This window comes from Pogona vitticeps, chromosome 3 (assembly GCF_051106095.1).
Source record: "Pogona vitticeps strain Pit_001003342236 chromosome 3, PviZW2.1, whole genome shotgun sequence".
Classification (NCBI taxonomy): domain Eukaryota; kingdom Metazoa; phylum Chordata; class Lepidosauria; order Squamata; family Agamidae; genus Pogona; species Pogona vitticeps.
In genome coordinates this window covers 40571934-40596206 of record NC_135785.1, presented here as the reverse complement: position 1 = coordinate 40596206, position 24273 = coordinate 40571934, and the positions used below count along the sequence as shown (strand labels likewise).

The window sequence follows — 24273 nt, the reverse complement described above, 5'->3', positions numbered from 1 at the left end:
GAAAATGGCAATCCAGGGCCATGAGGAGCCTACATGAACAGCCCTACCAATAGATACTGTTCTTACCATTATAGATCAGGTCCATTTATGAGTTTGTCTTTGGAAGAATAAATTTAAGAGCTTCAAAGAAATGGCCAGATGGTCTTTATTTAAGTTAAAGTTAGCCTGGGTTTGACTAGAACTTCAGTTATCTCCTCCCTACAGTTCCTGTGTTACATTCACAAATTTTGTGTAAAAATGTACATTTTCTTAAAATCAGCTTGGAAATGTTTGCATAATTATTTGTCCGTCATACAAAAAAGTAGATTTACACACAATTCATGCTGCAGCACCTTTAATCTGAGTTTTTGTATTATGATGATGTTCATTTAGATTCAATCATTGCTTTTAAAAATGTCATGTACACAGCAAAAGCTACTACAGAGTGCTCCAACAGACATGCATGGATGTTGGCCATGAATTTTTTCCTAGGCGATAAGGAAGAATAAGTCATTTGTCCACCAGCAGCAGTTGATGGTTCAGCAGCAGGTCCATTCATTTTTTAAATAACTTTCTTGGCTGGTCTTGTGTCACTGTACCTTCTTAAACACTTGCTTACACTTCACACCACAAGCTCTTATTTCCTGAAAGAAAGGGGGGAAATGCAACTCTTAAATAAGGGAGGGAAGACAAGACAATGTACACTACCATTTTAATTCTTTCTGAATCTGCTGTCAGTCCTTTTGTCTGATGTGTAGATCTGTCCAGATCTGGCTTGGATATGCAGTGACTGCAAATTCTAGAATAATTAAAAAGAACATGTAGATCTAGCCAATGTCAGCAAATCTGGGGACCATATTCTGCACTGATGGAGAGAAAAAAGAGCAACCCCTCACCAAAAAACCCTGGAGGTGTCTGGGCTTTGTTGTATCTTTCTAAAGGGGAACACTGCCACTGTCACCTAAGAGCAGAAATTTTCCCCTCTCTTTTCTCTCTCTGGCTGGGAGAAACACATTTTTGGGCAGGGGCACTTGGGAATCTGATGGGACAAATAACTGTACACATGGCGATATGTTGCCCCTTCCTCTCTTAGATACTAAGGCCCGTGTCCTTCTGAACTGTGGGATTTTCCCACAAATGTATGCCTCTGTAATCAGACTTGGAAAGCATGTAGATTAAATGCAAGAAATGTAGGCGAGAAGAACTATATGCTGCAGTGAACAGATGTCTTCAATCACAGCCCTTCTTCTAACAGTGAGCTAAACACATCATCTAGTTCGACCCATATTTCGATAGGTCAATAAGTATTCTTCCTCAAATACAAAACATAGCATGTAAGGGTAGCCTTAGATCTTGCCTAGACCTTCCCAAAACAATTTATTCCACTCAAGCACCGTTTTCGTTGGAAATCTGAAGCGTATTTGTTGGATATATAAAGCCCAGACACAAAAGCCACATTTTTGGAGATGTTCCAAGAACTCCCCATAGACCTTCAGTGTCAGTAGCCAATACCTGAAATGATACTGACACATAAACAAAAAGAGGAAAGGGCTTCATTTAAAAGACGAGATCAAACTTAGTTTTCTAAAGGAGAAATGTTTGGACAAAGGTAACAATATTTTAAAGGAATAAATGACCTGGATGCTATGAACATAATGTGCTCAGTCTAAAAGGGTGCTTTTGATGTCACTTCACAGAAGAGATTAATCAGGTTGAAGAAAATCCATTCCTAGGGTGACTGACCTAAGGGATAGGAGTGATTTGAATGGACCTGGGCCTCAGAAGAAATAAGCACTTTAGATTTTTAAAAGGAATGAAAACTTGGTAGACTTCATGGAATTGGCTCAACAAATACGGAGACATATTTTGTTCATTCCTATGTCCATGAAGCAGAATTCATGGACATGAAATGCAGTAGGGCTGTGTGATCTTACAATGGCAGGGAGAGGAAAAAGCAGAAGAGGCCATTTATTAAAGAGTAAAGCATTCAAAAGAAAGTAAAGAATTAAGAGACTCAATGGCACTGGAGAAACAAGGCCTACAATAAGAAGTGAGTTAACAGAAGAAATATATATGTGCATGTGTGTGTGGGGGGGGAGTGAGCAAGAGAATTAACTAGAAAATGCTTACTTGGAAAAATGAGCAGCCTGGAAATAATTGTGACTAAACCACTGAAGTTTATGGTAGATCACTTAATGGATATCATAAAAAGATCAATTAATTAATATTAGGAATATTGTCTGATATTCAATAGGACCATAAAATTATTATTGAAGCTTCACAGACTAATTTTTATAGGAATTGGATGCCCTATAGATCAACGAATCTTCAAAATGTATTAAATATTTGAAGACAGACCTGCAAATATATTAGAAAGGTATTTCTTGGATAGAAGGAAGGTAGTGAAAATATATAAATAAAGGGATGAATGGCTGAGGTGCTTCTGATTGTGGGTTCTTTACTGGGGTTTATATTGAGTTTGCAGCCCTGGTCAAGAAAACTATCTGTCAGAGGCATTGTGGGGTGGGTCTTCATAAGGAAATACAGCTGCCATTAGATTGGACATGTTATATTTGGGGTCTTCTCCTCAAATATTTCTAGTTGCAAAAACAGGGTATGCCAGTTCTTTAGCACTGTATAACATGAACTTGCAGCACTGTCAGTACTTTAATACAAGAATAAAACTAAAACTAAAACTACTTGCTAAAAAGATTAGAATGCATGCAAATTACATAATGTGTGAATTCTGCACTAATTTTCCAAGACAAAGATGTCATCACATTGCTTTTCGTAATGTATCGTATTACATATAGCATCTTTAATGCTATTATCACTGTACAAATTATGGGAGCTAAACTAGGCAATAAGTACTGCATTTAACATCTCTGTTTTTTTAAAATTTAAAACAAAAAGAGACTGGGTTTGCTGTAGGGACGGGGCCTGATCCTGGGGGCTCACAGGAGAATGGAAAGATTTGCAATCCACTGGATGCAAAGTTGCCTCATCCCCATTTTGCTGGCTACTACTGGCAGAAATATTCTGGCAGTAGATATATGTGCAAGGTGCTCTCCACGCTTGAAACTGGGCTTTTTGAGGCCATCTATAGTTTTCCTTCTGCCCCTACCCAACAAAGAAGCTCCTCCTATACATTATAGCTCTCCCAGGCAGCAAGCAATTCTGGGGGTTAGAACGTGTTCCTAGATTCATTTTCCTGGATGTAAATTCTACTGAAATTAGTAGCATGAAGTCAGGCTATAAAGCCAAAGACTGGGAGTTCTACCTCCCACTGGCCTTCCAGAAGAAGGACCAGCCTGTGTAGCCTTGGGCAAGAATGGAACAGTAAACTGTTTGTGAGTCCTCTATGCTTAGAAAGCCCTGGTGACAGTCACCATAAATTGAATTAGTTATTTTTAGTTATTTCCCTAAACATGTTCATAGGAGTGAATGCCCAGTGCATAAACGGTTATGAAGCAGTTGAGTGTTGCACCTATTGTGCTCAAATGGGATTCAAGCCGGGATCTCTCAGATCCCACCCACACATTTTCTCATCATTATTGTTCTTCCTCCTGTGATCTTGCAGGCCCTCCAAGCTTGCATGCTCCATTTACTTCCACAACGGCGAGCACTTCATCTGGCTGTTTATAAGCTTAGCATCCAAAACAAACTGCAAAGTGCGTTTAGTCGGCAGTAAGTTCTCAGAGATAGCTTTGTAACCTCCTGTGGGGAAAGGGCTTTCAAAAGGGCTATAAACAACTAGATGAAAAAGAAGCAGTGATAAACTTTATTTGGTGCCAGTACCTAGGAAATGAAGAAATAACAGTTAGAAAGAAAATGATACTTTCACAACTGAGTTGCCCATTTTCATTTCCTATGCTGTAAATTATGCTAGAGGGAAAAGAACCACCTTTCCCTCCCTAACTCCCTGTCCCATGAATAGGCAGGCATACAATTCTCACCGGCTTTTCCCAACCTGCTGTCCCACCTCTCACTAGGACTCCACCAACTGAGGATAGGAATTGTAATCCAACACTTTGGGGAACAGTGACAAAAATGTTCACACACAGTTTCTGCCCTAGCACTTGTCAACAGCATATCTGTGGCTGTTGGCAGCTTGTAACTGGGGCTGCAGTGCTGGGGTGAGGCTTCCTGTCCTTGATCATCCCAGAAGCTGCTCCTGTCCATGACATGCCTTCAACTTGCATGAACTTATCAAATCTATACATTGAGGATATGCATGGTTCATATAGAGATTTCTCAAATGAAAGGGGGATAGAAGACCAATGGGATTGTGTAAAGGGATGGATTTAGAAATAAATCAAACACAACACTAATGGCTTGATTACTCCAAAATTAGCTGATGTAATTTGGAAGGAAGCTACAGTTTACTGCATTTAGCCATATGAACAAATAGAGTAAAGGATGAGAGGGAGAAGAGAAAATTATATTAAAAACATACACACTGGAGGCCCTTACCAAATGCATTTCATCTCCTTCAATCCACTGGGTCCAGCCACGGCCTTCTTTTTCACCCTTCTGTACACAAACAAGTTTATCTTCATCCCATGTCACACAGGTCTGGTTTTCAGAAAAATACAGAAAACTAATCAGATTGACAGTTGTTTTTAACTAGATCATTTGCTTCCCAAATGTTCTCAAATTTCCTTTTAGAACTAAAAATCAACTTTTAATTGAAACAGCTATCTCTGGCACAGATTCTCAAAGGGAAGGGGCCGCGTGGAACATGATTTCTTGCAAGTGTCACTGCTTTAGGCCATCACAAAATTAATGAAGGATCAGAAATAGTTCAGTGTTCTTGCAAGTTACATGACAAAAGCCAGCCCAAGGGGCTTTTTCCACAGGAGAAGAAATGTGGAACACAGATAACTTGGTGATGGGTGATGTCTTTTCTATTGCATAGGAAATTGACACCAAGTAAATGTAAGTGTGCACCTATAAATATATTTACCCTGTAAATAAATTTACCTGCCATAAAAGGGGGAAATCTGAGGCTTTCCAACACATTCGTTCACCTGGAATGCATTATGCACAGGTCAGAAAGGAAACTTACTTGTCCTATTCTCCCAAGTGGGTCTGACTTTTAACTGGATGTGTTTATATACCACTGCACCCCTTCTGCTTTAAGGATGTATTCAGCTGGAGCTGGCATGAAAGGCCTTTCTGAAAATTAGTGTATTTAACTGGCTCCTAAATGACTACAGGAAGGGGACCAGGCATAGCTCCTCTGAGAGTTAATTCCATAACCTCAGTACCATCACCAAGAGGGCCCTACCTCTGGTAGATGACTTGCAGGTCTCCTCTCACAGAGGAGCCTGGCCTGAGAGGATCTGATGGGACTGCATGAAATAATATATTTCCACTCCCTAAAGTCAATTAGACACTTGCATATTGAACACAAGATTCTAAACAGGATTCTGTAACTGTGTTTGATTGAAATTTACTGCTTTGGATTACTGCTTCCAGAATCTACCAGCCAGCTCTGGTTGAGGGCACTTTCCTTTGGTGTCCATATGACTGGCAAAACTGCCCTCTTCTCCTGACTGTCTGATGCTCTTCCCCTCTCCCATTCCATCTGCACAATAAGCTGAAACATGCATGCAGATCTTGGGTGCCAGGTAATCCACATGGACGGGATATAAATCAAATAAATAAATAAATAAATAAATAAAAATAAATAAATTAAAGCATAACCAGAGACTCAAAGGGACAAATGTGATATACAGGAGAGGGAAATTCTTCATAAATTGTGAACATTCTCTTTAGCAATGGGAATTAAATATATTTAGTTGTTCTTATAAGCTGGAAGTATTTCTGATTGGTTTTATCCCAAATGACTCCAGTTTTAAAACTACTTTATTTTTCTTCTTCTTTTCATGGCATGCAGTGAGTGGTTAAAGCAGGAATGTAAATCTTCACTCATCTTAGTTTTGAACTTAGGCCTGAAAATGGAAAACCACAAGCTTGTGCTCCCTGCGTGCAAGATACTTTTCTGTGTTCTTGCAGAGTGTTCTCATAACTGCAATAATGATTTTTTGCACATCTTGTGCAAAATTGGCTGTTGTCTTATTAGACAACTTGTAAAAATTAGAAGGACTAGATGGATTGTTTGCATGTTTTTCTTAATTAATCAGATGCTGCACCCTATCTAATTTTGTTATATCTGTGAACCTTGCTTCACAAATGGAAGAGACAACCATTTTTTGCGGAGATTGTGGAAATCTTGATGGAGGAGGGACCTGTCCATAGGATCTTTTTCACCTCTAATTTGAATTCAGAGCACCATACCTTCAATAAACTGATGAGGGCAATCAGCTTTCTTGATCCAGTCACTCCACTGTTTCATAGCTCAATGTGCCTTGTCAGAAAATATATTACTAACCATTGCCTAGTTGTTGTAAGAATGAAAAGTGAATGTATGAAAGTGTTATGTGTGTGAAAGAGTTTGCCTGAGAATGATGCACTCCACCTTATTTATTTTGGAGAAGCAGCACGTTAAACAAAATACATTTTTATTTTAAATACATTGTTTCTCTCTTTTTGATTCAGGTGCCCTTTTTTAACACAATATATATAGTCTGTGTTAACAGAAACAGCTTTTAAAACAACCCATAGCATGAGGCAAATATTCCGTAAAAACTTCTGAACAATAGGCTCTGCTGTAGTTCCACTTCCGTACATCAGGATAATTTGTTGACCCACAGAGAAAACAGTAGCTTTGTGCAAGGATTTCAGTGCTGTGTACCATCTGCGCAGCTGGTGCTAATCGGAGCTAGGTTTACTGAAGGGAGTTAAGATTACACAAGGGTCAAATCAGGAAGAGGCAGGCACAGGCTGTAGGCAGGCACAGAGAGAAGCTGTGTGGCTGCCTAATGCCCAAATCAACAAAAAGAAATAACTTGATTCATCACAAGAATTCAACTGAATCACTTCTTACTGCTGACAATTCAATGGGCAAGACACGGACAAGTTTTTCTACCAGTAGGGGGAACTCTCTCTCAGCATTTTTGATCTTTGACTACAGCGCCAACTGACCTTGGGGAAAAACAGTGATTTCAAAGGTTCCTTTTAACTCCTTGAAGAGATTCGATATGGCAATGGAAAGTAAGCAGGCAAGGGACATGTTAACCCAGCATCCCAATAATTGATGATTTCCAGTAACCCACCTTTTTTTTCATCTGTTGGGAATACAACAGATACTTATGGAAGACTGGAGGAAGAAAACACTGTGTGTGCTATTCTAGCCAGTTCAAAGATGATAGAAACAGTGTCATGAAACTCTGATGCCGAATAAACTTGGTTTATTTCAGCAGGATGAGACATCAATGCAACAATGGGGCTTCCGGGCAAGGCTTTTTGTTGTGGCTCCAAACAAGGATGTCACCCATTTAAACTTTCCTTTGCTTCCCCATTGCTTCCTCTGCTTTCTTTCTGATCACAAAATAACAACAAATAACAAATACCTATAAAGAAGATGAAGACAAAATGGATGTTCCACGCTTTATGACTGGCAGCTCTAGGAGCTATCCATTTGGAACAGCATGTAGTGCGGCTGAGAAGGCCAATTCGGGAGTGACAATCCCTTCCACACTGAAGACAAATACAATCTGTCCCCTGTCCAGCTCCCTGATTTTGCTGGTTTCGGGACTGCCTCTTTGCCTTGGCCTGCTGGGCAAGTGTCTCTTCAAAATGGGAAATGCCACGATGCACCACCTGCCTCCAGGCTGAATGCTCAGATGTCAAGGTTTCCCATCTGTTGAGGTCCATTCCTAAGACTTTCAGATCCTGCTTGAAAATATCCTTGTATCACAGCTGTGGTCTCCCTCTGGGTTGATTTTCCTGCACTACCTCTCCATACATGTAAGCACATTTGTTCCCTTATTTAAGGTCCACCACATTCCCAATATTCATAGCACTGCACAGTGAACCTGGATCCCAGGTCATAACCCTTTATTTTCTCCATTCAGTTTTAAAAACAAAAGCAAAAACACTGATCTGGAAACATAGAAATACCTGTTTGAATTTGAGAACAAATCAGCTCAAGCCACCTCCAAACCTTGAAATGAGTTGTGATTTGCATACTGGTTGGGTCAGGATGTGCTCCCATATCCCTAGTTCAAAACAATATATGGAATTCAGCTTCCTTGCTTAATTTTGGGATCACCAGGTCACCAGATTATTAAACAAGAGAAACTCCATGTTGCAGAATTCTGCTTTCAATGCAAGCCTATGTGTTTTTCTTTGGAGCTCCTATTTGGCCCTGGAAACTCCTGTTTTACTTCTCCCCATTGTGTTCTGATCTCCAATGCTCTTTTGCCAATCCATTTTCTTTCTGTGAGCTATTCATCGTCTCTCTATACCACCAGTCCCTGGGGATAATAATGACTGTAGTCTATGGAACAAACATATAGCAGATTCCAAGTTAATGTTCTTAAATCTCTACTTCGAAGCAGTGAGAATGTGAGATACTCTTCTTTGACTGAACTCTTGACCATGGCTAGTCAGAGTAGACAATAATGGTCCAGAGGGACAAAACCATACATCCTAGTATAAAACTGTTTTCTAGTCCTGTGGGAAAGGTTTCTTCATCATTTCCTTTTACTTGGCTGTTCTGTCATTGGAATTCTTTCTTCCCAAACTCTCTGTATTATTTCTATAAGAAATATAACTCAACCCAAAACACAGAGCCAAAGGTGCATAGAGAGTAGCAGATACGAATCCTGCGTCCCAGTGATCAAGTCCTCACCTTCAGACCTTTGCCTGCTCAGAACAGATTTCCAAACAGGGATCCTAGCACATTTAGCTGAATGCACATAGAAGCCTCTCTCTGACTGAGATCCCTGCCTTTATACAGTTCTCAGTCATGGGAAGGCATTAATGTTAGAAACCCTATTCAAACTGCTAGATATGATAGATACACACACAGATTCTGGGGGTAGGGCTTGCATGCCTACCCGTGCCCCCATATGCAATGCTTAGCTGTTGCATGTTCAAAACAAGACACCTTAGTAGAGCTCCGTCCTCTTACTCAATTTTCATACTTATACTGCACTCCTACCAACATTTCAAGGATTTACAGTCTGCAGGAATGTCAGGCATCACTAGTAAAGCACCAGTACTGCAATTAGCACAGCCTCGTTTCATCTTCTTCTGTTTGTTAATGGGTTTCTCTCAAGCAGTAGCACCAAGAGTAGTGTTTATCTCTCATTTAGAATATCTGAATGTTCTTCAAGGAGGGATTTGTGTACTCAGTTTTGTTGAAGATGCTTCTTTGGAAAATGACAGAAGTCCTTTCATGGACAAATACGCACACACACACACTTTCACTTTCCCACAAGTATATGCCATTTCTGTATGTATTTAAAGACATATACTAGATGCCAAGGAAACAAAGAAATATGATAATATATTATTAATTATTGTTCTTCTCAATGTATTATTATTATTTTAACTGAACCAAAATGGAAGAGATCAGCATCAGCATCCTATTCAGTGATTTGTTGTTGCTTAGTCATTATGTTGTGTCTGACTCTTCGTGACCCCATGGACCAGAGCACGTCAGGCCCTCCTGTCTTCCACTGCTTCCCAGAGTTTGGTCAAATTCATGTTGGTAGCTTTGATGACTGTCTAACCATCTCATCCTCTGTCGTCCTCTTTTTGCCTTCACATTTTATAAACATCAGGGTCTTTTCCAGGAAATTGTCTCTTCTCATGAGATGGCCAAAGTATTTGAGCCTTAGCTTCAGGATTTGTGAGCACTCAGGGTCAATTTCCTTCAGAACAGATAGGTTTGATCTCCTTGCAGTCCAGGAGGAGACTCTTGAGACTCTCAAGAGTCTCCTCCAGTACCATAATTCAAAAGCATCAGTTCTTCGGCAGTCAGCCTCCTTTATGGTACAGCTCTCACTTCCATAAATCGCTACTGGAAAAACCATAGCTTTGACTATGCGGACCTTTGTTGGCAAGGTGATGTCTCTGCTTTTTAAGATGTTGTCTAGGTATGTCATCGCTTTCCTCCCAAGAAGCAGGTGTCTTTTAATTTCATGGCTGCTGTAACCATCTGCAGTGATCATGGAGCCCAGGACAGTAAAATCAGTGATTCAGTGATTACTGAGTGGAAATTCTTAGTAGTGTGACAATGTTGGTGCAAGCATTCTTGCTGTACAGAACTTAATGAAGAAAACCTGCCCTCCATTTGCCATATTGCATTAGTGAATTGACAGGTGTTCCACTGGAAGCTCCACAGGGCGCTGGCCCATATGTTTGGACCATCATGACTTTTTTTTTCTGTTTCTATGGACATGTTTATGGCTGCAATTTTATTTGCTAATGTTTCTGATATGAGTATTGCATGATGATGAAAATCTATGGGTGCTGTTATGTATCTGTGATGCCTATGTATATTAATGCACATAGGAACAGAAGTCTCTTAGAAAATGTGAATGCTAGAATTTTCTCATGGCAACTTCTCTTTCTTTCTTTTAGTTTTGTATATAAAAAAGCAGCAGCAGCAGCAACAGCAACAATAATAATGTGCTGACTCGTTTGAGTATTTTGCAGGTGGAGCATGACTCTCACAGCAACTCTCTGAAGTTAAGTCCCAGTAGTTTCTTCATATACAGAGGTGTAGGATTTTAGCCTTATACACATCTGGGTGTATAATTCTACACAATTGGCTATTGACATCTTTCCCATGTTCAGAAGAGGCTTGAAAGTGAAAGACAATAGATTGTAAATCTAGTAATTTTATGAGCATTTCTAAGCTCACAAAATTACTCCTAGCCACTCTTCAGCTGGGTCTGCTCCATATGGGTTGGGAATATAGACCAGCTACAAAAGGTCAACACAGCTGTTAATGCTGTCTTGAAAGGTAGTGTGATATAGTGGTCACAGATGATGGACTGTACTGAGAGATTCAGGTTCCACTCTCAGCTGAGCTACGTAGGGTGATCTCTCCGTTGGGCTGACCTCACAGGATTCTTGTGACGATCAAGTGGGATGACTGAGGATGCCACCTTGAACTCCCTGGAGGAAAGGTGGGATATGTAAGAAGGAAAGAGCAACCACCTGAAAGTAAGACTTTGTCCCCCCCCCCCTTTTTTTTTTTTTTTTTTTTTTTTTTTTTTGCCTGTTGCTATGCGATACCAAGTTGCCTCTGACTCATGGCAACTCTGTGAAGGAGCATTCTCCAAAATGTCCTGTCCTCAGCTGCCCTGCTCAACTCTTCCAGACACAAGCCTGTGATCTCTTCAAGAGAATCACTCCATCTCATATTTGGTCTTGCTCTTTTTCCACTGCCTCATCTACACTCTTGTATTTCTGATCACCATATAGGGGTGTGAAAGCTGGACAGTTAAGAAAGCTGGCAGGGGAAAAATTGATACATTTGATATGTGGTGCTGGAGAGAGTTATGTAGCTACCCTGGGTAGCCAGAAAGACAAAGAAGTGGGTCCTCGATCAAATCAAATTTGAACTAGCTTTGTAGGCAAAAATGTTAAAACGGATGTTGCCCTACTTTGGGCACCTCGTGAGATGACAGGATTCCCCAGAAAAGGCAATAATGCTGGGAAAGGGATAAAATGCACCCTTGTATGACACTTTTGCCTGTAGGAAAACATTCTGTCTCTTCATATTGTGTCCTAATGGTATCTTCTTACCCCCAATACAAGTTATGTATCAGGACAATCAAGTGTTGTGGCTTTGCTGTAGTCTATAAAGCACAGACTCCCAGCTTCCTCTTTATAGGTGAAAAGCCCATATAGCCATGTTTCCGAGAGAGTGACAGCCTAAGTTGGAAAGTGCATCAGAGCTGCAGACAAGGAGGTTTCAGTGAGAGAACGGTAGTTGTCTGTGAATACTGGAAGGAGGAATAGATGGTGTGAACATGTTTTCTGATGCTCTTATGTTGGTTGAGAGTAAGAGCCCCTTCATCTTTATGCTGTTTTACATCAATGTCGCTGCTCTGAACCTTAGAATAATTGCTTTAAAGTGTAGAATACTGATGTGAATACCTATTGACTGATATTTTAGTGATTTCAATAGGTTCGCTAAAAGGTCTGTTAGTGATGTGGATTGGCTACCTAAATTTCTACATTATGAGCGTTCACATGAATGGGAGGAATAAATCTTCAATATGTTACGGAAATGTTAATCAGTAGAATGTTGGCATTTCATTAGTGGCTAAAAGAGACACAAAAGTTAAGATTAGAGGGTGTGTTTTTTAAAAAATTGATCTAATATTTATGCATTTATGCTGTGTCATTAGATTGGTATTTGCCTTGCTGTTTCTGTGAGCTCATTTAAGCTGTGTTTTGTCAGAACTGGGGTTTATATAAATGGCAATGGGTTCAGAAAGGCAGCCAGAAAACATCACCCTGTTCTACAAAGAGGCAAAGAAGGGTGCAAATTACAGCAATCCTAAAACACAGAAGTAAATCCTGTTCTTATTTATGGGACTTGCTTCTCAATGAGCAGTCCCAGGTAAAGAATGGGCAGAATACTACGGTAAGGGCAACTGTCTGGATAGCTCCGTGGTTTAGGTACCTGGCTGCAGAGCCAGAGTTTGGGAGATCAATTCCTCACTGTGCTTCTTACAATTAGAGTCAGTGTTTGTGGGCTTGGACAAGCCTTGGGCAATCTCCACAGTTCCAGAAGTCCCCCCCACCCGAGAAGAAGGGAATGGCAAACCACTAGGTGGTACTCTCCACCTAGAAAACTCTTAGAAGGGGTTGCTGTAAGTCACAACTGACTTGAGGGCACATGATAGTTACAGTAAGGGGACCACTTACAGTAGGTGTACTTCCACATGTTGTTGGATTACAGCTCTCAGCATCCCTCACAATTGACTATGCTGGCCAGGATTGATGGGAATTTTAGTCTACTGTCTGGAGGACCACCTCTGTGACACTAGAGAAATTGATGTTTCCAATCCTATATTTTGTTATAAGATTAAAAACTGAGGCAAGGGAGCACAGTTCCATGATGAAATTAGTGACCATCAGTAGGTATTTAATCTTTCTCACACTCACTGATTCTGCCCTGTGATGACTTCCCAACCCTACTCCACCCCTGTTCGTTTCGGCTTCCTCCTCTCCCATTTGCTCTTTAATGTGGGTGTTGAAAGAAAAAATGGTCTGGGGCACCATTTGCAAGGGAGATATTCTAGACACTGGTGGCATTGAACATTCCTGCTTTATGATCCTCCTCTCTATGCTGCATTCACCAGATCTCAGCATACTGCTTTCTACAGATGAGTAAGAGCTAATCAGACATCATTTTACCCAGTGCTGTCAATATGATTAAAAGGGAAATGCCCAACTTCCCCACTCCCATCACATCTTTCTCCCCACAAGCAGCAATGTGTCTGAAGAGGATTGGTTCCTGTTTGTGTTTGGGAACAGCACGAGCCCAGATTTTCAAAGCTCCTTGACACACATGCAGAACTTATGTGTGCTCAGAAATTTCTTGGCTTCAGTTCTTCATTTGTCATTGCATGAAGCTGACAATGAAGGAGTTAACCGCAGGGCTGTTAACTCTGGAATCCCAGATCTGGGAACATGCGTCTGCAGAAGTAATCTGCATGTTCCCGACCAAAATCAGATGTAAAACAAACAAACGTCTACTCACTAGAGGTTGGGGACCTCAGGCCCTAGGACTGAAATTCCTAGTCTGACCCTCTTGGCTTCCTCAGATAGTCATGACCCCCATGGTCACAGTTTTGTACCTTTTGTATGGGCTTGTTTTACTTATCTAAAAAAACTGAACTGTCCCTCCTAAGGCTTAGGAGGGCTATAAGACTAAAATATGAAATAAGAGCTATAAACGAAACTGTGATAAGAGCTATAAACCAAAATATGCTGGTGTGTTTGGCCCCACCCTTATGCCTTTGGCTGCAACAGAGGCCTTGAAAAACATTCTGAAATAGAAGAGAACTGTGTGGTCATTACACAATACAAATGCAAATATGTATAAATAGCAGTGGGTTTGCATTTGCCAGGAAGGTATATGCATAATGATGTACAGTGGTGCCCCGTATAGCGAGGTTAATCCGTTCCGGATTAACCTTCGCTATGCGAAAACATCGCTGTACGGGCAAGGGAAGCCTATCCAATAAGCGTCCTAACCTATCCAATAAGCGTCCAAACTTACCCCTCCAGCAATGTTTTCGCATCCGGCGGCCATTTTGGAGCCGCCGATCAGCTGATCGGCGGCTCCAAAATGGCCGCCAGACGCCCCAATCGTCGCAAAGCGAGTGCGGCGATTGGGGCAGATCCGTATAGCGATCCCCAAAAAGGGATCGCTATACGGATTCTTCGTTAAACGGTGCGCTCGTTAAGCGAGGCACCACTGTACTTCTTTATTTGAAGGACTGGGGTCTGCTATTCAATCAATAGCTTATTCAGCTGTAGCTTTAAACTCACAATTCCAATTTACATCTAGGAAAAACACCTGGCAAAATACATCTTCCATGAACTTTGGGGACCTCAAGTTCTGTGCACTAATGATAAGACACTGGTGCAAGCCAGGTGAAGCAGGCCCTGATCCAGGAAAGCTAGCAGATTGTATGATTTCCTTTGTGGTTTATAAAGGTATCACCTACTCCTGCATTTGTATTCTGAAACAGAATTCAGCTCTTGAGCATATAGGGATCCCCCAGGCTTACAACAGACAGAAGAAACATAAATGACTTCATTGCACTATGTCTCCTATGGTGTAAAACTGGAAAATGCACATCTACTTTCTAGGGAGAAGTGCATTCTATTTCTGTATTTGGAGCTCACTTATTTCTTTTACCCCAGGGAAGAGATGTGTTATGCATTTCTTTGTACATTGCGCTAGAATGACAGAGAGGACACACAGGCCACTGGTGCATTTTCCTAGTAATGTGCAAATGAGCCCTGGAAAACAAGGCAACATCCTGACATTACTCAAGTGCATTAACTAACATAGAAATATTTAAATCTTAAATTAAATATGCTAGAATAAGCCAGCTTTCCTTCTTTTTGCAATCCATATTTCCAGGAGCTACAATTTGAAACAGTCCTACTGGGGTTTACAGTGGGAGAATAAACACTTCGGCTACCCTATGCCTGAGAAACTTCATTATTCTTTGCTAACTAGAATTTTTTGCCTAGTGACTCCTAGCTGGAAGATGCAGGTTTTTTAAAGAAGTAATTTAGCTCCATTGCTTCTAGTACTAATACTACTCATCCAACTGGGCATGAAACGTACTAAATCTTCCCTGCTGCTGTTCATTCTCTTAAAATAAACATGCTTCTTTAAATTATTATAAGCATTTCCCAAGGCATTCAGCTCTGACAACAGAAGGGGCCAAAATATTGTCTAGGAGCAGGCAGGGAAAGCTATACACACAGCAGGCTCACGGAATTCCCTAGAAGGCAGCATGTGTTCACCCTGGAGACAACACCTGTCTTCAAAATTGCACAGCTCTCCTGATTTCTAAACTTTGAGCTTATAGACATATCTTCTTATTGTATGCCACTTAGAAAGCGTGTTAACAAAACACAAATTAAATATCCATCAACACTTGAAGCTGCTATAGATGTCTGAATGACTTTAGCCACTATCTTGTCTTTCCCAATATGCTTATTGACTGCATGATCACAATAATTATTGCTGATCGATACCTTTCTTGTCAAATTGGGTTTTACATTCACCACATAAAGACAAATATTTTTTTCACACATACACATATATATTTAAATGTAGTAGGGGCATAGGGATGGCATCCCAAGGTCCAGAGGTGGGCAAATATGGTTCACAGACCTCTGGAAATTATCCACCTCTAATCTATATAATCTCTGAGAACAGATGAGAGAAGTAAGAAATATACAAGCATGCAAGATATATATTGTGTATTTCACACACACACACACACACACACACACACACACACACACACACACACACACACACACACACACACACACACACACTTAAATGTAGTGGGGGCACAGGGATGGCAAAAAGTGGGCATGGAGGCAATTCTACCAGTCTTCCACTTTTTTTGGGAGGGGTTGTGTAGCTTTGAACCAGATTAAACCAAGGAGGGAGCTTCTTTCAAAACTGGAAGTGAGAATAAATCCAGTTTTAAAAAGGCTTTCCAGTACAAAAATGGCTCATGGGGCCATAAATTGCCCACTGGAGGGCAAGGGGGATGGGTTTTGTAGTTAAGAAATTAAAAAAGGAGCATCAGGTGTCTTGCAGGTGGTGGCAAAATCAGGACCTGTGGCTTGGTTGCATAGTATCTATAGGTAGCACTTTGCCCACCCTGATCTAGTTCTGTTCCAAACTGGCTCCAGACATCTTCTCTGTTATCTTCTTTTAGCTCATTTGCTGTTAGACCCCCTTGGGCACCCCATTTGGTGTGAAAACAGAATACACATATAACAAACAAGCAAGCAAATGCATATTTGGAGTAAGAGATTACTAGAGACCTATGGCATCATTACATATCCATTCCATTGACAAAACTCCCTAATAAAATGAAAGTACAGTAAGGAATTGCTTGCCACATAATAATAATAATAATAATAATAATAATAATAATAATAATAATAATAATAATAATAATAATAATAATAATAATAATAATAATAATAATAATAATAATAATAATAATAATAAGTATAAGTATAAGAATAAGAATAAGAATAAGAATAAGAATAAGAATAATAAGAATAATAAGAATAATAAGAATAAGAATAAGAATAAGAATAATAAGAATAAGAATAAGAATAAGAAGAATAAGAATAAGAATAAGAATAAGAATAAGAATAAGAATTCTACTAATAATACTAATAATACTAATACTACTACTACTACTACTACTACTACTACTACTACTACTAATAATAATAATAATAATAATAATAATAATAAGAAGAAGAAGAAGAAGAAGAAGAAGAAGAAGAAGAAGAAGAAGAAGAAGAAGAAGAAGAAGAAGAAGAAGAAGGTTCAAAAAAGTGGCATGTCCTTTCTGAATATCAACTTCATACAATCAAGGTGCAGTCACATATGTGGACAGATTAAGAAATTTATTATTATTATTATTATTATTATTATTATTATTATTATTATTATTATTATTATTATTATTATTATTATTATTATTATTATTATTATTATTATTATTATTATTATTTAGATTTATACCGTGCAACATCTGGCAACCAGGCTAATCTAGGCGGCTAAAGAGTAACAAGACTTCCTCAACTTTACTAAATTTTGTTAAAGTTAACATCAATTTTTATGGACATCCATACTTGATGCTCTGATTCCCTCTTTTCAGTTTGAAGCAGCATGTAAGAAAATAAGTAGAAAAGGCAGCTCTTTTTAAAGCCCAGACCAGTCAGAAATCAATATATGGTGTAGTTTTAAGACTGATTTAATTGATCTGAAATTTCTTTCCCTCCCTCTTTACCTTTCACACACACCCTGTGGGACATTTTCTGCCTAAGTTGCTTTAAATCGTTTTCGAAATACAAGCACAGAAATGTGAAGTTGCAAATACAACATCTTGCTGTAATAAGGATAGCCTTGTGTTTTTCTTGAGAGTGATCTGTTGCCACATTATCTTGCTTCTTATGTTATTTTATATGCAATATATTTCTTCTGCATTTCAACTAAATGCCAAATCATTGTAAGTTATGAGCAGGGCAGCAAAGGATCTCAGGGGACTGTCTGTAACCCATATTGCTTTGGCAATAGCTGTAGGGAATAAGAGGAAAACTACAGTTATATTTCACTATTTTGGAGAAACAAATCAGTTTTATGGTATGCCTGTCATTTTCAACTGTTTGTAAGTTCACGTAAAAAAGTTAGAAGATGCTAAAAACGCATCTGGATTAAAAAAGACACATCTGCCAGCTCATGTATGATCAGGAACTGGAATATGCAGTGCTGAAGTCCTCTATCATCGACTCCTACCTTATGGTTAAGGTTATGCTCAAAATTCTACAAGGTAGGCTTCAGCAGTATGTGGACCGAGAACTCCCAGAAGTACAAGCTGGATTTCGAAGGGGCAGAGGAACTAGAGACCAAATTGCTAACATGCGCTGGATTATGGAAAAAGGCAGAGTTCCAGAAAAATATCTACTTCTGTTTCATTGACTATGCAAAAGCCTTTGACTGTGTGGACCACAGCAAACTATGGCAATTCCTTAAAGAAATGGGAGTGCCTGACCACCGTATCTATCTCCTGAAAAATCTATATGTGGGACAGGAACCAACAGTTAGAACTGGATATGGAACAACTGATTGGTTCAAAATTGGGAAAGGAGTACAACAAGGCTGTATATTGACCCCAGGCTTATTTAACTTCTATGCAGAATACATCATGCGGAAGGCTGGACTGGAGGAATCCCAAACCGGAATTAAGATTGCCGGAAGAAATATCAACAACCTCCGATATGCAGATGATACCACTCTGATGGCAGAAAGTGAGGAGGAATTAAAGAACCTTGTAATGAAGGTGAAAAACAGTCTGAAACTCAATATCAAAAAAACTAAGATCATGGCCACTGGTCCCATCACCTTCTGGGAAATAGAAGGGGAAGATACGGAGGCAGTGACAGATTTTACTTTCTTGGGCTCCATGATCACTGTAGATGGTGACAGCAGCCATGAAATTAAGAGACGCCTGCTTCTTGGGAGGAAAGCGATGGCAAACCTTGACAGCATCTTAAAGAGCAGAGACATCACCTTGCCAACAAAAGTCTGAATAGTCAAAGCTATGGTTTTTCCTGTCGTGACGTATGGAAGTGAGAGCTGGACCATAAAGAAAGCAGACCGCCGAAGAACTGATGCCTTTGAACTGTGGTGCTGGAGGAGGATCTTGAGAGTCCCCTGGACTGCAAGGAGAACAAACCTATCAATTCTAAAGGAAATCAACCCTGAGTGCTCACTGGAAGGACAGATCCTGAAGCTGAAGCTCCAGTACTTTGGCCATCTCATGAGAAGAGAAGACTCCTTGGAAAAGACCTTGATGTTAGGAAAGTGTGACGGCAAGAGGAGAAGGGGATGACCGAGGATGAGATGGCTGGACAGTGTCTGCGAAGCAACCAACATGAAATTGACACAACTCTGGGAGGCAGTGGAAGATAGGAGGGCCTAGCGTGCTCTGGTTCATGGGGTCAAGAAGAGCTGGACACGACTAAATGACTAAACAACTATGACTACACATTTTACATGTGTTTTCCCTTTAAAAACTGATTAAAATTCTTTGGTAAATGACAGTGTTGGAAATAGTTAGAAATATGGCTGTCCGAAGAACAGGTTTAAAATGCAGGTAATTGGATGAAATGAACCTTTGAGGCACTCAGCAGCTCTCCCCCCCACACACAAATATTGCAGATATTGGAACATTTCATTATATTATAGCAAGTATGACACATATCGAAGCTAGGGAATTTGTGGCTGCGTAAATAATATTAGATTCCAGTCTCCTAGCATTCCTAGGCAACCTGAATGTTGGCAAAGGATGACATGGCTAGTACTTCATCAACATCTGAAGAGCCACAAGTTCCCCACCCTACGTATCATATGTCCTGGCCTTTAAAGCCTCCAGAAACAAAATAACTTTCTCTTTTTTTCTTTTTCTTTCTTTCGTTTTAAAAAACAAAATATAAGGTGGTTTAAAACAATTAAAAACATTATTTATTTATTTATTTATTTATTTATTTATTTATTTATTTATTTATTTATTTATTTATTTATTTATTTATTGAATTTGTACCCCGCCCATTTAGTCAACTGACTACTCTGGGACAATGAGTATACAATACTCAAAGGATGAATGAACACAATATCAATAAAACATAGGCGGCACCAAAATACATTCAATGCAGTAAGATACAACAATCCATTTTGAAAACTCTACTCAGCACTTTTCTCATGGCCATAATCTTCCTCAGATGCCTTTCTCTGTGGATCTCTGTTTTCCATCATTCAGAAGAGTAGGTGCAACCAAATTATAGAGCTCCTTTCCCACAGATGTTTGCCTGATCTTTTCTTTACATTGCATGCTAACTGAATCTCTCTATCTACGTTTTTAGATCAAGGTTTGCAGCTCCTGGCCCTTCTGTTTTATTTGTTTATTGTACTTTATTATAATTGAGATCACTTTGAGATTATTTGTGTTATCAGTCAATAAGCAATCAAAGTAGTGTTTCTGATAAGGTAAAGATTTGACAAAATACAGAATATATGTGGCTTCAGTTTCTTGGACAGACCCCTGACAATATGCACCTTTGATGATGATAGTGATGATGATTTGACATCAGGTAAATAAGTCATTCTGACTTATGGTGATCCTTTCCAGGGTTTTCTTGCCCAAGGCTACACAGGTTGGCTCTTTTCCCAGGAGACACAATAGGGAATTCAACTCTCAATCTGAGCTGTTCTTGAATCTTCAGTGCAAAAGATATAGCTATCATTGAAGAGTTCTGAACCTAGCAATTTGCAGAGATGGTAAATGTTACTTTCTGGATCCACCTCCTTCAATCCCTTTGCCAGTATGGGCATTAGTGCCTCTTAATGAAGGCCCCTATGGAAAATGATTCACGGGCCTGAATCATTGGCTTGGCTTGCCCAGTGTTGTATTATTTTGACTGCAAGCTGTATGCGCTGTCCTATTTAGTTATACCCCCCCTGCCACATTAAGTTACACATAATAATCATATGAAGGTGGGTTTGTTAGTTCTACTAAGAATATTACCACTTGTATAGTGTCATACAAGCCAGAGGACAACACAGGAAACTGTTTTATAGAGTCAGACTGCCTTGCCATCTTGTTTACTGTTGTCAGCTGTGACTGGCAGCCAAAGTTGTAACTAGAATGTTTTCTGTATCTGGAGCTTTGCTGCCCTAATGGTTAAGCTTGGGTCAAATGGTGAGACTGGAATACATGAATGCATGGAAAAGAACACTTGAACTGGAGTGTGCAATGGCCACTCAGATTCCTTGCTGAGCCTACCTGTTTTATGTTTCCTTCTGTCTGGGAAGGAGCATCTGGGGGAGGTTATATGCACAAGGGTGGCTTCATATCTTTTCAGCAGAACATTTCTGTGCCCTCTAAATTTCAGCACACACAATCAAAGCCTTCGTCTAGTTATGGCTTTGTCAGGAAAGCTGTATTTAGGGTTATGGCTCTCCCAGCAGAATTTCAGAAAGGTTCCAAACGGAGGTTTCTAACATGAATTTTTCTCACCCATGTCTTGCCCCAGATGAAAACCCATGAATCCATGAAAACACAGCATGGCCTGTGGGTGCCTAGTGTTGGGTATCCCACAGGAGGGACCTGTCACTGGTCCCTCTGAGCCTACTCAGCTGTGGCTCTGGTAGAGGCAGGTCACTTCCAACAGCTCCTCCAACATGAGAGAAAAGCTCCTGCATGCAAAAGGCCCAGAAAAAGGACTTAGGGTTCCACACCTTGTTGGCATCCTTCTTACTGCATAGGTTGATGAGTGGCTTTGTAAATATAATGAATAAATAAGTAAAGCCTCACTCCTCATTGTGACAGAATTGACAGACACCTCTTCAAATGCAAACTGCAACTACCGTATCTTTCCGTCTATAAGACTATACTTTTGTCTTAAACTTTTAGACTAAAAATTGTGGGTCATCTTATACACGGAAATAAGCTGAGGAGAGTACAAAAACAAGTGGAGGGGGAAACAGGGATCAAATTGTTCCTGCAGAGCTTTGATCCCTGCTTTCACCTCCACTTGATAATCCTTAGCAAAAGGAAAGCAGGGATCAAAGCGCTGCAGGATTGCTTTGATCCCTGATTTCCCCTCTGCTTGCTAAGTCCCATGGGGCTTAAAAAAAAGGAAGGGGAAAAGAATCAAAGCAATCCCGTGGCTGTATAAGGGGGAAAGGGATCAAGATGATTGTGCAGTTGCGAGATTGCTTTGATTCCTTTCCCCCTCCTTTTGCTAAGCCCAGCGGGGCTTAGCACAAAGGGAGAAAACAAGGATCAAAGAGATCCTGCAGTACTTTGATCCCTTTCCCCCTACACTTGCTAAGCCCCACTTAGATTTCTTGATTTTGGGTTAGAAAAGTGGGTGGCGTCTTATACATGGGGGCGTCTTATACACAGAAAAATACAGTAATTACTGCTTATTGCTTTTAATGGGAAAAGATTTCTTTCACCATCCTTGTTGCCCCTCTAGTAAGAAGAGTTGGGCAATTAATCCAGTCTGTAACTCTTTTCAGAATTTCAGTGCACCTGCTATGCTGTTAAAAATGTATGGCCATCTCATCAGAATTCTTTCTAGCGAACTGTCACCAGCTTGTGTGCATGCTTGACAGCAATGGGTCTGGGCAAATTAATGTCCACAATAAATGCAAATTACGGCAGTTATGATATTGCCTTCAATGTAGAATTTTTAAAAGGCAGCAATTAGTAAAAACAAAACAAAGCTGTTGTCTAGGCCATTTGCATTTCCCTCAGTGCTACTTGGCTGGGCCAGGGTGGTAAAGCCATATTGACATCAGGTCAAGAATATTGATGTTTGCAGCTTACTGGAGTATTCATCAAAATAATTGCTTTACCAGAAAACAATGTATTTCATCCTTATGAAAGGAAGCCTCCAAAACATTTATTTACAGAGCATTTCACATTTTACCAATACTGTATTTGCAGGCCAAGTACCTGAATTGATCTATGTGACTGCTTAAAATATTTTACTCCTTGCTGAAATGCTGCACTAGGAAAAGAAACATTTCTCTCTGAGAAATAACAATTCTAGTCTCTTTAGGAGATTTCTCTTTGTACCATCCAAAACTTCCCTCAAAAACTGTATTATTGGTTTTCCTTCCTACAGAGAAATGCTATGTCTCCTTAAGCTTTTCTTCTTTCCAACATCCCCCAAAGCATATCGATTACATCTTGAAGCCAATAAGCATGCTTACCAGTTCCAGATAACTCTTATTAACACAACTAGGCATTTCTATATTTCAGCTAAACAGGGCTGCTTCATTCATGGCTCATCCAGTCTTGTAATTTGCATGTATATGATTCGCTTGTGGCCACCATGTTATTTACGCATGGCAGCCAGGACAGTTGGAACGGTGCAGGCCTCCAGAAGTTGTGAGACTGTAACTCCTATCAGTGTTAGCCAGTACAGCCAAAGATTGCTAGGCATTCTGTCCATGGATTGCAGGCTGCCATTTGCATTATACCAAAAGGATGCTCAATAGCCTGCAAAAGCATGATAGCCTTAACTTTACAGGTGAAATCGTACTTCATGGTAGGGAGTTGTGACCCAATGTTTCTGAGTTACATTGCCCACCACCTCTCACCAACAGATAGCCTGACAGAATCAATTTCTGTTTGGGTTCCAGATGTTCTTCCCACTTGTCTACTTCTTTGGTTTGGGAAATATCTTGAATCTCATGTTTCTCTCAGTAGCATTCCTCTCCAACTACAATACTTTGCCTTAGTAAATATTTCTCTTTTAGATCTTAGAGAGGCAAAACAATCAAAAACACATCAATGGGGGAAAAAATAAGTAGCATCCAACTTATTTCAACAAAGAAATCAGCTTAACAGTAAAAGTGTCCCAGAAAAACAATAAAAATAATTGCCTACTGACAGAAGGACAACAAAGACTGAGCTAGTTTCATCTCCCAGCAGGGAGTTTTATATTCTGGAAGCAGTCACTGAGAAAGCCCTCCCTTTGGTTCCCATGAAATCTGCCTCCTGCAGTAGAGGGGCAGGAAGAAGGGCCTGACCTAAGGAACTTAAAACCCAGAGAGGCTAACTGATCAATCCACTTATTGAGCAATGTCTATATTATCCTTATTCATCCTTTACCATGTCCTCATATTTACTAGAGCCTCCTGGGTAGTGCATGCATAATATGCTGTCCAAATAGTTACCAACTGTGATGCTACACATCCCTTTCTAGATAAGAAGGTCCCTTTTTGTTGAGAGAGAGAGGGGTAAAACAATATTTCATGTTGAAATTACATCAAAGATCTTAAAAGGTGGTGCAAAAACAACAAAATCCTTGATCTCAGAGTCACAGTAAAATCCTCAAGAGTGAATTACCTTACAAAGCAGTAATTACTTTTTGTTTAGATTCATTTATATGCTGTTCAAGTATCACCTACTTTCCTTAAACACACATCATGAATGATCTGTGAATGTTTCGTGAAAGATAAATTTCACAGCACATAAAGCCGGGGAAGATTTTTTTTCCAGTCTTCTGTTGTATAAGTAGGCCTGTAGAAACATGTGAGGACTATGAACA

The 24273-nt window shown here is 39.9% G+C and overlaps 1 protein-coding gene across 2 annotated transcripts in view; it reads right to left on the bottom strand.

The window, feature by feature from the left end:
* Nucleotides 1-317: 317 nt before the first annotated feature.
* RBP1 (retinol binding protein 1) overlaps nucleotides 318-24273 on the bottom strand; it is a 60056-nt gene continuing 36100 nt past the window's right edge. The window contains exons 3-4 of one of the 2 annotated variants that reach the window (XM_020793162.3): nucleotides 4453-4554; nucleotides 318-623 (exon numbers count right to left, since the gene is read on the bottom strand). In XM_020793162.3, the coding sequence (XP_020648821.3) occupies nucleotides 570-623; nucleotides 4453-4554 (156 nt within the window). In that variant the 3' untranslated portion in view covers nucleotides 318-569. The remainder of the gene's footprint in view (nucleotides 624-4452; nucleotides 4555-24273) is intronic. The other variant, XM_072995958.2, reaches the window with a different exon arrangement.